Here is a 12,894-nt window from a genome sequence, read left to right as displayed (position 1 = left end):
AGATTTTTCTAGGAGTTATTTGTGGCTCTATTCTTAGAAAACACCCAAAATGGAACAATTTAATTATTTTAAAATAACTATTTTATAGAAGTAATACAAGATTATGATAAAAGACAAACAGAATCCACAAATAAGCAAATAATAAAAATATATCCACTCATTATTCCACCATTCAGTTATAATCTTAGGGTGACATCATTTGGGTTTGTATGTTTCCATGTATTTTTATGTGCACATATAATATTTTTATTTTACAAAACTGGAGGAATAGTGTTCATAATGCTTGCTAACCTGTTTCTTTGAATGGACATGTTTCCATATTAGTAAACATTTCTATAATATAAATTTTAATGGCTGCTGATTTACTCAGCTAATTGTTGGACCTTTAGATTGTTTTCTGGTTTTCACTATTATAAACAAATTGTTATGACAGACTAGCTGTAATGACTAATTAGTGGTGTTAAATTTTTACACAATGACTGAAATAATGTACTAAAGTTTGAGTCCAGTGTTGAACCTTGAAAATACTCCTTATCATTGAATGAAGTTTTATCTCCTCTGTAAGGTTCACTAAACCATGCCATATAAACATCTGTCTGTCCCTTGGAGCACAGCAGTCTCACTGTCAGTTAAATAACCTTAGTGGCTTTTCATCTCTGTGATTCTCTTTGGGCTGTGTTGATCATATGATTACAGACACTTACTTTCCCTTCTTTTTCTTATTGCCCCCAGAACACAGATGCTGCCCTGCTCCCCTGCATCAGTTATCCTGCATTTGCCTTGGATGATGAAGTTCTGTTTAGCCAAACACTTGATAAAGTGGTTAGAAAATTAAAAGGAAAATATGGATTTAAGCGTTTCTTGAGAGATGGGTATAGAACATCATTGGAAGATCCTAACAGACGCTACTACAGACCAGCTGAAATTAAGGTATCAAAAAATATCCCATGTCAGATAGCATAATAGAATGTTCAAAAGTACTGATTCAGGAGGCAGACTTCTTGGGTTTGAATTTTGGCTCTGCCACTTATTAGCTGTCAGACCTTGGGCAAGTTAATTAAGCTCTCTGTGTTTAATATTCTTCATTGATAAAATAATGTTAGTACCTACTATTAGTAAGGTTTTTTTGAGAATTAAATCAGTTAATATATATAAAAGTGCTTAGAATGGTGCTTGGCACATAGTAAGCACTGGGTAAGTGTTAGCTGTTTAGGCCTATTTGCTCACATTGGGCCATGTTGAGTCATTGGGTGAGTAATTTTTCTATTGCACTTTCAGTATTTTGCCTGCCTACTGTATACCATTTGTCTAATATAATAGAAAATATCTATTTGTGATTGAATTTTCAATCTTTAAGCAAATGCTGTTTTTTCTGTTTCACTTAGACACTTCCCTCTGAAATATACTCCTCTAAATATTTGGTTTTAAAGATTTTATACTTCAAATATACATACATATCCTATATCTAAGTTTATTCTAGCTGCTTTTAAGCTGCCCAGAAAACTGTAACACCCCCCAAAAAAGTAAGCATCCATCCACATTGCTGAAGACTTTGCTTTAATGGGATAGGTTGAAAATTATTTTAAAAAACCCCAAACCCCTCCCTATCTGCCTCCCATTGCCTCTCTCTTTGTTGTCACACTTCTGAAGACCATGGTGTGTTCTAGTTGTGGCTCCTTGTTTGCCTCCTACTTACTCCTTTACCTTATAATCTGGCTCCTGTCCCCAACACTTCCCAGTAGCTGTGTTGGCGTCACTCAGTTTATGTCACTGGATCATTGTGGATGCCTTTCTAACTTTCACTGAACCTCTCATTGGCATTTGAGTGTCTTAAGTAAGTTCTCTCTCGGGAGGTTCTCCTCCATTTTCTGTGACTCCATTCTCTTCCTAAGTCTCTGCTTAGTTCTCTCACTATCTTTCTGAGTCTCCTTTGCAGGTTCCTCTTCTTCTGCCTCCCTTTATCCTTTGCTTGTCTCCTGGAATCCATCTTCAGTCCTATTCTCTTTTCATGCTATTCATGCAATCATAGCTCTAGCAATCACTGTTAATCCCACGTTTCTATCCGTAACTCATACTTCCACCCCTGAGTGCCCTACCACGTATCCAGCTGCCTTTTGGACATCCTCACTAGAATGCGCTGCAGTCTGCCTATGATCACCTCACCCTTCTGCCCAAGCCCCAAACCTGAGATTCATCCTAGGCTCTTCCCTCTCACTCAGCCTTCTACGTCACTCACCAAGTCTGGCAAATTTAACTACCTTTAAATCTTAAAAACTGTCCCTTCGTCTCTATTACCTGCTTCGTTTAGGCGAGTGATCCACAGCCGGGAATGATTTTGCTCCGCAGGGGACATTTGACAATATTTGAAGAAATTTTTTGTTGTTACACCTTGGTGGGTGCTACTGGCATCTGGAAGGTAGAATCCAGGGATGCTACTAACTGTCCCACAGTGCACAGGACAACCCCCACAGCAAAGAACTATTTGGCCCAAAACGTCAATAGTGCTGAAGTTGAGAAACATCGATTTAGGCTAACATCCTTTCTCTTTGGATTGTTCCCAGCAGCCTTACAGTTGGTCTCCTTTTTTCTTATCCTAAAACCCTCTTCAGTACTGCCAGCTGTTCATCTAGCAAGTAAATTTGATCCTCTTCAGTGGTACCCTGTCACTTTCAGATCAAACTTTTTGTCTCTCAGCCTGACTTCTCAGGCCCTCCCTGATCTGGCTGTTCTGGCCCACCTGTTAGACTTCAGCTTTCACTGCTTCTTCCTTGCTTGTTCCAGGAATACTGAATTGCTGTGAGTTTCTTTAACGTACTTTGTTCTTTAACGCATTTCTAGTTTGTACTGTTGTCTTCTCTGTATGGAGTTCCCTTAGCTCATCTCCCCAGAGAAATCCGTCAAGCATTAGTTGAAGCATCTCCTTTCCTATAAACCCTTTCCTGACGCCCTGGGCAGGCTCAGATGCTTCATGCCCTTGGTTCTTGATATATATACCATGTATAGACATTTTGTAACATACTGCAATTGCTTATTTACATGCCTGTCTCCCCACTACAGCAGGTTCTCTATCTTTTTGTCTTCATAGCCCTCTGTCTAGCTGATGCCAGGCATTACTAAATACTTAGTAAATATTTATTGAATGAATGACTACTCTGTGATGGATTAAATGAATGAGGTTTTGAATAATAAGAATGCTGAGAAAAACTTTTTTAAAGAACAACGAAACTACTTAGAAAATCAGTCCAGTTTTGTTATTACAATAAATAAATTTTTATGTATGTATATTCTAATGATGTAAGTGTTCTAATTAATATAATTACTCTAATATACATGTTCTAAATTATTGTTGGTGAAATTTTTTAATATTTTATTTTCTGTTTTAGCTATTTGATGGAATTGAATGTGAATTCCCCATATTTTTCCTTTACATGATGATTGATGGTGAGTGAACTTTTCTCCTGTAATTTAAACTGTAGGATATAACTAGTTTAAAGAAGAAAAGAAATAAAATATGACTCCTTTCAGCTAGCAAAATAGATTGCACTTATTGATGTTAACTACTCTGCATTTTTATATGCTACTTTTCTGCTTTCTGAGTTAATGTTACATCATTTAAAGAATTTTAAAAATACTTTGAAGTATTTTTAAAATGATACAAATATATTTTCATATTTACAAAGAAGAACTTTTGTGAATACAAATTATGAATACTGTAATTTGTGACATTGTGAATGTCTATAATATTTATACTTAAGCATAAGAGAAATTTCAATTAAAATTCAGTTTTCAATTCTAAATGCTAACATTTCTCAAATCAATTTCTTGGAAAACTATCATATGCATTTATTTGCATTACCTTTGTTTATTATTTACATAGAAAAATACCAGAATAATTACAATTCGGTAAATTTTTTTCTAAGGTAAAATTTCTGTGGTGCTTATTTAGCTCAAATGCTATTGGATTTTATATTTTACATTTTAGGTGTTTTTAGAGGCAACCCCAAGCAAGTAAAAGAATATCAGGATCTTCTGACTCCAGTACTTCATCAGACAACAGAAGGTGTAGTATGCTTTTCCTTTTTTTTTTTTTTACATCTTTATTGGAATATAATTGCTTTAAAATGTTCTGTTAGTTTCTGCTGTATAACAAACTGAATCAGCTGTATGTATACATATATCCCCATATCCCCTCCTTCTTGTGTCTCCCTCCCACCCTCCCTATCCCACCCCTCTAGGTGGTCACAAAGCACAGAGCTGATCTCCCTGTGCTATGCGGCTGCTTCCCACTAGCTATCTATTTTACATTTGGTAGCGTATATATGTAAATGCAAGTCTCTCACTTCGTCCCATCTTACCCTTCCCCCTCCCCGTGTCCTCAAGTCCATTCTCTACATCTGCGTCCTTATTCCTATCCTTCCCCTAGGTTCATTAGAACCTTTTTTTTTTTTTAGAGTCCATATATATGTGTTAGCATACCATATTTGTTTTTCTTTTTCTCACTTACTTTACTCTGTATGACAGACTCTAGGTCCTTCCACCTCACTACAAATAACTCAATATCATTTCTTTTCATGGCTGAGTAATATTCCATTGTACATATATGCCACATCTTCTTTATCCATTCACCTGTCAATGGACACTTAGCTTGCTTCCATGACCTGGCTATTGTAAACAGTGCTTCAGTGAAAATTGTGGTACATGACTCTTTTTGAATTATGGTTTTCTCAGGATATATGCCCAGTAGTGGGATTGCTGGGTCATAGGGTAGTTCTATTTTTAGTTTTTTTAAGGAACCTCCATACTGTTTTCCATAGTGGCTGTATCAATTTATATTCCCACCAAAAGTGCAATAAGATTCCCTTTTCTCCACACCCTCTCCAGCATTTATTATTTGTAGATTTTTTGATGATGGCCATTCTGACCGATGTGACGTAATACCTCATTGTAGTTTTGATTTGCATTTCTCTAATGATTAGTGATGTCGAGCATTCTTTCATGTGTCTGTTGGCAATCTGTATATCTTCTTTGTAGAAATGTCTGTTTAGGTCTTCTGCCCATTTTTGGATTGAGTTGTTTGTTTTTTTGATAGTAAGCTGCATGAGCTGCTTGTATATTTTGGAGATTAATCCTTTGTCAGTTGCTTCGTTTGCAAATATTTTCTCCCATTCTGAGGGTTCTCTTTTTGTCTTGTTTATGGTTTCCTTTACTGTGCTTTTAAGCTTTTAAGTTTCATTAGGTCCCATTTGCTTATTTTTGTTTTTATTTCCATTTTTCTAGGAGGTGGGTCAAAAAGGATCTTGCTGTGATTTATGTCAAAGAGTGTTCTTCCTATGTTTTCCTCTAAGTGTCTGGCCTTACATTTAAGTCTTTGATCCATTTTGAGCTTATTTTTGTGTATGGTGTTAGGGAGTGTTCTAATTTCATTCTTTTACATATAGCTGTCCAGTTTTCCCAGCACCAGTTATTAAAGAGGCTGTCTTTTCTCCACTGTATATTCTTGCCTCCTTTATCAAAGATAAGGTGACCATATGTGCGTGGGTTTATCTCTGGGCTTTGTTTCCTGTTCCATTGAGCTATATTTCTGTTTTTGTGCCAGTACCATACTGTCTTGATTACTGTAGCTTTATAGTATAGTCTGAAGTCAGAGAGCCTGATTCCTCCAGCTCCGTTTTTCTTTCTCAAGATTGCTTTGGCTATTTGGGGTCTTTTGTGTTTCCATACAAATTGTGAAATTTTTGTTCTAGTTCCGTGAAAAATGCCATTGGTAGTTTGATAGGGATTGCATTGAATCTGTAGATTGCTTTGGGTAGTAGAGTCATTTTCACAATGTTGCTTCTTCCAGTCCAAGAACATGGAATATCTCTCCATCTGTTTGTATCATCTTTAATTTCTTTCATCAGTTTCTTATAGGTTTCTGCATACAGGTCTTTTGTCTCCGTAGGTAGGTTTATTCCGAGGTGTTTTATTCTTTTAGTTGCAGTGGTAAATGGGAGTGTTTCCTTAATTTCTCTTTCAGATGTTTCATCACTAGTGTATAAGAATGCAAGAGATTTCTGTGCGTTAATTTTGTATCCTGCTACTTTACCAAATTCATTGATTAGCTGTAGTAGTTTTCTGGTAGCATCTTTGGGATTCTCTATGTATAGTATCATGTCATCTGTAAACAGTGACAGTTTTACTTCTTCTTTTCTGATTTGGATTCCTTTTATTTCTTTTTCTTCTCTGACTGCTGTGGCTAAAACTTCCAAAACTATGTTGAATAATAGTGGTGAGATTGGGCAACCTTGTCTTGTTCCTGATCTTAGAGGAAATGGTTTCAGTTTTTCATGACTGAGAACGATGCAGGCTGTATGTTTGTCATATATGTCCTTTATTATGTTGAAGGAGGTTCCCTCTGTGCCCACTTTCTGGAGAGTTTTTCTCGTAAATGGGTGTTGAATTTTGTCGAAAGCTTTTTCTACATCTATTGAGATGATCATATGGTTTCTCTCCTTCAATTTGTAAATATGGTGTATCACATTGATTGATTTGCATATATTGAAGAATCCTTGCATTCCTGGGATAAACCCCACTTGATCATGGTGTATGATCTTTTAATGTGCTGTTGGATTCTGTTTGCTAGTATTTTGTTGAGGATTTTTGCATCTATGTTCATCAGTGATATTGGCCTGTAGTTTTCTTTTTTTGTGGCAGCTTTGTCTCGTTTTGGTATCGGTGATGGTGGCCTTGTAGAATGAGTTTCAGAGTGTCCTCCCTCTGCTATATTTTGGAAGAGTTTGAGAAGGAAAGGTGTTAGCTCTTTTCTAAATATCTGATAGAATTCTCCTGTGAAGCCATCTGGTCCTGGGCTTTTGTTTGTTGGAAGATTTTTAATCACAGCCTCACTTTCAGTGCTTGTGATTGGTCTGTTTATATTTTCTATTTCTTCCTGGCTCAGTCTCAGAAGGTTGTGCTTTTCTAAGAATTTGTCCATTTCTTCCAGGTTGTCCACTTTATTGGCATAGAGTTGGTTGTAGTTATCTCTCATGATCCTTTGTATTTCTGCAGTGTCAGTGGTTTCTTCTCCTTTTTCATTTCTAAGTCTGTTGATTTGAGTCTTCTCCCTTTTTTTCTTGATGCATCTAGCTAATGGTTTATCAATTTTGTTTATCGTCTCAAAGAACCAGCTTTTAGTTTTATTGATATTTGCTATCATTTCCTTCATTTGTTTTGTGTTTACTTCTGATCTGATCTTTATGATTTCTTTCCTTCTGCTAACTTTGGGGTTTTTTTGTTCTTCTTTCTCTAATTGCTTTGGTGTAAGTTTAGGTTGTTTATTTGAGATGTTTCTTGTTTCTTGAGGTAGGATTGTATTTCTATGAACTTCCCTCTTAGAACTGCTTTTGATGCATCCCATGTGTTTTGGGTTGTAGTATTTTCATTGTCATTTGTTTATAGGTATTTTTTGATTTCCTCTTTGATTTCTTCAGTGATCTCTTAGTTATTTAGTAGTGTATTGTTTAGCTTCCATGTGTTTGTATTTTTTACAAATTTTTTCCTGTAATCGATATCCAGTCTCATAGCGTTGTGGTTGGAAAAGATTCCTGATATGATTTCAATTTTTTTAAATTTACCAAGGCTTGATTTGTGACCCAAGATATGATCTATCCTGGAGAATGTTCCATGAGCACTTGAGAAGAAAGTGTATTCTATTGTTTTTGGATGGAATGTCCTATAAATATCTATTAAGTCCATCTTGCTTAATGTATCATTTAAAGCTTGTGTTTCCTTATTTATTTTCAGTTTGGATGATCTGTCCATTGGTGAAAGTGGGGTGTTAAAGTTCCCTACTATGATTGTGTTACTGTCCATTTCCCCTTTTATGGCTGTTAACATTTGCCTTATGTATTGAGGTGCTCGTACGTTGTGCGTAAATATTTGCAATTGTTATATCTTCTTCTTGGATTGATCCCTTGATCATTGTGTAGTGTCCTTCTTTGTCTCTTGTAATAGTCTTTATTTTAAAGTCTATTTTGTCTGATATGAGAATTGCTACTCCAGGTTTCTTTTGATTTCCATTTGCATGGAATATCTTTTTCCATCCCCTCACTTTCAGTCTGTATCTGTTCCTAGGTCTGAAGTGGGTCTCTTGTAGACAGCATATATATGGGTCTTGTTTTTGTATCCATTCAGCCAGTCTATGTCTTTTGGTTGGAGAATTTAATCAATTTACATTTAAGGTAATTATCGATATGTATGTTCCTATTACCATTTTCTTAATTGTTTTGGTTTGTTACTGTAGGTCTTTTCCTTCTCTTGTGTTTCCTGCCTAGAGAAGTTCCTTTAGCCTTTGTTGTAAAGCTGGTTTGGTGGTGCTGAATTCTCTTAGCTTTTGCTTGTCTGTAAAGGTTTTAATTTCTCCATCGAATCTGAATGAGATCCTTGTGAGGTAGAGTAATCTTGGTTGTAGGTTTTTCCCTTTCATCACTTTAAATATGTCCTGCCACTCCTTTCTGGCTTGCAGTTTCTGCTGAAAGATCAGCTGTTAACCTTATGGGGATTCCCTTTTGTGTTATTTGTTGCTCTTTCCTTGCTGCTTTTAATATTTTTTCTTTGTATTTAATTTTTGATAGTTTGAGTAATATGTCTTGGCGTGTTTCTCCTTGGATTTATCCTGTTTGGGACTCTGCGCTTCCTGGACTTGGGTGACTATTTCCTTTCCCATATTAGGGAAGTTTTCAACTATAATCTCTTCAAATATTTTCTCAGTCCCTTTCTTTTTCTCTTCTTCTTCTGGGACCCCTATAATTTGAATGTTGGTGCATTTAATGCTGTCCCAGAGGTTTCTGAGACTGTCCTCAATTCTTTTCATTGCTTTTTCTTTATTCTGGTCTGCAGTAGTTATTTCCACTATTTTATCTTCCAGGTCTCTTATCCGTTCTTTTGCCTCAGTGTTTCTGCTATGGATTCCTTCTAGAGAATTTTTTTATTTCATTTATTGTGTTGTTCATTGTTGTTTGTTTGCTCTTTAGTTCTTGTAGGTCCTTGTTAAACGTTTCCTATATTTTCTCCATTCTATTTCCAAGATTTTGGATCATCTTTACTATCATTACTCTGAATTCTTTTTCAGTTAGACTGCCTATTTCCTCTTCATTTGTTTGGTCTGGTGGGTTTCTGCCTTGCTCCTTCATCTGCTGCATATTTCTCTGTCTTCTCATTTTGTTTAACTTACTGTGTTTGGGGTGTCCTTTTTGCAGGCTGCAGGTTTTTAGTTCCCATTGCTTTTGATGTCTGCCCCCAGTGGGTAAGGTTGGTTCAGGGGCTTGTGTAGGCTTCCTGGTGGAGGGGACTGGTGCCTGTGTTTTGGTGGGTGGGGCTGGATCTTGTGTTTCCTGTGGGCAGGGCTGCGTTCGGTGGTGTGTTTTGGAGTGTCTGTGAACTTAGGATGGTTTTAGGCAGCCTCTCTGCTAATGGGTGGGGTTGTGTTCCTGTCTTGCTAGTTTGGTATGGGGTGTCCAGCACTGGAGCTTGCTGGCTGTTAGTGGAGCTGGGTGTTAGCGTTGAGACGGAGATCTCTGGGATAGCTCTCGCCGATTGTTATTACGTGGGGTCAGGAGGTCTCTGGTAGTCCAATGTCCTGAACTCAGCTCTCCCACCTCAGAGGCTCAGGCCTGACACCAGGCCAGAGCACCAAGATCCTGTCAGCCACACGGCTCAGAAGAATAAGAGAAAAAAAGAAAGGAAATTTAAATAAATAGATAGATAGATAGATAAATTAATATTTAAAAATATTAAAATAAAAATATTTTTAAAAAAAAGGAAGAGAGCGACCAAAGCAATAAACAAATCCACCCATGATATGAAGCGCTAAAAACTATACTGGGGTAAGCATAAAAATCAGAAACAAGTCAGTTGCAGACAGCAAACCCTAATTGTACAGTTGCCTCCAAAGTGCACCACCTGAATTTTGGGATGATTCGTTGTCTATTTAGGTATTCCATGGATGCAGGGTTCATCAAGTTGACTGTGGGGATTTAATCTGCTGCTCCTGAGGCTGCAGGGAGAAATTTCCCTTTTTCTTCTTTGTTTGCACAGCTCCTGGGCTTCAGCTTTGGTTTTGGTCCCGCCTCTGCATGTAGGTTGCCTGAGGGCATCTTTTCCCCTCCCAGACAGGAAGGCGTTAATGTAGCAGCTGATTAGGGGGCTCTGGCTCACTTAGGCTGAGGAGAGGGAGGGGTACGGAATGCGGGGTGAGCCTGTGGCGGCAGAGGCCAGCAGGATGTTGCAACAGCCTGGGGTGCACCATGCGTTCTCCCGGGGAAGTTGTCCCTGGATCATGGGACCCTGGCAGTGGCAGGATGCACAGGCTTCCGGTGGGGGGAGGTGTGGATAGTGACCTGTGCTTGCACACAGGCTTCTTGGTGGCTGCAGTAGCAGTGTTATCGTTTCATGCCCATCTCTGGTGTCTGCACTGATAGTCACGGCTTGCACCTGTCTCTGAAGCTTGTTTAGGTGGTGCTCTGAATCCCCTCTCCTCACGCACCCTTAGGCAGTTCCAGACTTTTTCCCAGACTCCTTCTCATCTAGCTGTGGTGCACTAGCCCCCTCAGGCTGTGTTCACGCAGCCAACCCCAGTCCTCTCCCTGAGGTCTGACCTCTGAAGCTGGAGCCTCAGCTCCCAGCCCCCACCCTTCCTGGGGGGTGAGCAGACAAGCCTCTCAGGCTGGTGAGTGCCGGTTGGCAGTGATCCTCTGCGTGGGAATCTCTCCGCTTTGCCCTCTGCACCCCTGTTGCTGCGCTCTCCTCCATGGCTCCGAAGCTTCCCCCCGCAACCCCCCCCCCCACCCGTCTCCACCAGTGAAAGGGCTTCCTAGTGTGTGGAAACTTCCTCCTTCACAGCTCCCTCCCTGAGGTGCAAGTTCCATCCCTATTCTTTTGTCTCTGTTTTTTCTTTTTTCTTTTGCCTTACCCAGGTACATGGGGAGTTTCTTGTCTTTGGGGAAGTCTGAGGTCTTCTGCCAACGTTCAGTAGGTGTTCTGTAGGAGTTGTTCCACATGTAGATGTATTTTTGATGTATTTGTGGGGAGGAAGGTGATCTCCACGTCTTAGTCCTGCACCATCTTGAAGCGCCCCCAGGAATGCTTTTTCAAGAAATTCTTTCTACCAGTATTCCCTTAATGTTCCTTTGAAATGTATAAATAATTCCTTTCTAAATAGAATAATTTATATTCAAATGAAAAAATGAACGGGGCTGCAAATGAATTAGAAAGCATAATCTCTTAATTTGTTATAATAAACTTGTTTTTATGAAAGGAGTTCATTAGGCAAGGTGATGGAGAGGGAGATGAATTTTAAGTGGTCATGGCTATAGTTACTACACAGTAGTTTGCCAGGTGGGCAGAGGTTCTTCATCTATTACCTACTGTAATACTCCTTCACTGTATGTAATGTGACAATAATATAAAGTGACTAATTTTTATCCATGTCACCAGAAATGAGTGCTGCCCCCTTCAGAGGGCCACTTAGGAAGGCTCTGCCCTAGCCTAAGGGTACTACCATTGCCAAGAATATTTTGACCTCCTCTTTGGAGATGTTTTCAGGGCTTTTTGCACATTAATTTGAATGTCTGCCATGGTTCTAAAATGTCATCCTTTGAGGATGGATTTAATATTTTAGAAATGGTCAAAAGGTCCAGACTTACAAGTAATATATTGGTTTCAGTTAAACACCATCAAGGGCCATAAAGGAACATAACTGAGTTTTTTCATATGGCTAGAAAACTAATTCTCGAAAGAATTCCAAAGGAGAAGTTCCAGATATCTTTGGTGTTTGGAAGTATTAGTAAAATAATAAAATATTCTCATGAGTGAACAGCTTTGACGACCTATTTATCTGAAAGTTAAAAATTATGGTGCGTTGATTAAGAAAAAAAAATGGGTGGTCTTACAGACATGATGCACAAACTGACAATCACAGCAGTGGGCCCTATTCCTGTCTCACACGAAGTTTATGATGTTCTTTAGGGTTTTCCACAGTATCTTAGAGTAAATACTTTATACTATATGCTCACCCTTTAAAATCCTTGTAATGTTATAGTAGCAAAATGTTTATGGATAAACATTGAATTTCAAATAAATATTAATGTTTAAAACCAGTTTTTTGTCTTTATGCTCCAAATAACCACTTGTCCAATGTGAGAAATAATGTAATGAATGTTGTAATGAATATATTTAAAATCCCTTGAATCAGATCTTTTAGTATTCAGTGGTAGATCATTGATGCATTGAGGTGGTAGTCTGTGTATCACACTTTAGGCTTCATTATGTTGAAAGAGTGATGTTCAGACTATTCTCTGTGTATCATAGACCTTTTCACTGGTTTTAGACACAAATATCACTATTGATTGATGCGTGAAGAAAGAAGCAAATTTTAGGGAAATCTGTGTAGTATTACTAGACAAATTAAGTTCAGTGTGGGATGATATTACAAAAAGTCTTCTGTAGCACTGTATTAGAATGTTCGTTTTTCTCCTTTTACATCATCCAGAAAGATTCTAGTCTTAAAATAATTTTTAGTTTCTACCAAGAAATATTTTTAAATGAGTTGGTCACAGGGGGAAGATGGATTTTTTTTTCTCTTCAGTGATTTTGAATAGTAGATAATGGGCTTAATGTTTAAAGTGGGGATTTCTTTGCTCTAAGCAATCGCTCAGGGTTATAATTCTTCATTTAAGATTACACAGTATCTAATTTGTAAAGCTTCCACAGACTAATCCAATTAAAAATAGCTTCTTCTATGACTCTACATATTTGCATACTGTATATTTATTGATTCATTTGAAGGTGTTAAATGTTGTTAAAAGAGAGATTATGTACACATTGTTGGCTAACATATAACATATCCTGTCAAATTAG

General features: G+C 37.8%; 1 protein-coding gene across 4 annotated transcripts in view; it reads left to right on the top strand.

Annotated features, from left to right (window-relative positions):
• PHKB (phosphorylase kinase regulatory subunit beta) overlaps window positions 1-12,894 on the top strand; it is a 194,912-nt gene that overhangs the window by 94,718 nt on the left and 87,300 nt on the right. For all 4 annotated transcript variants that reach the window (XM_068529138.1, XM_068529139.1, XM_068529140.1 and 1 more), the window contains 3 exons: window positions 733-930; window positions 3,384-3,441; window positions 3,983-4,060. In XM_068529138.1, the coding sequence (XP_068385239.1) occupies window positions 733-930; window positions 3,384-3,441; window positions 3,983-4,060 (334 nt within the window). The remainder of the gene's footprint in view (window positions 1-732; window positions 931-3,383; window positions 3,442-3,982; window positions 4,061-12,894) is intronic.

This window comes from Eschrichtius robustus, chromosome 19 (assembly GCF_028021215.1).
Source record: "Eschrichtius robustus isolate mEscRob2 chromosome 19, mEscRob2.pri, whole genome shotgun sequence".
Taxonomy (NCBI): domain Eukaryota; kingdom Metazoa; phylum Chordata; class Mammalia; order Artiodactyla; family Eschrichtiidae; genus Eschrichtius; species Eschrichtius robustus.
The sequence above is the reverse complement of the archived record's forward strand: the minus strand, read 5'-3'. Positions and strand labels throughout refer to the sequence as shown.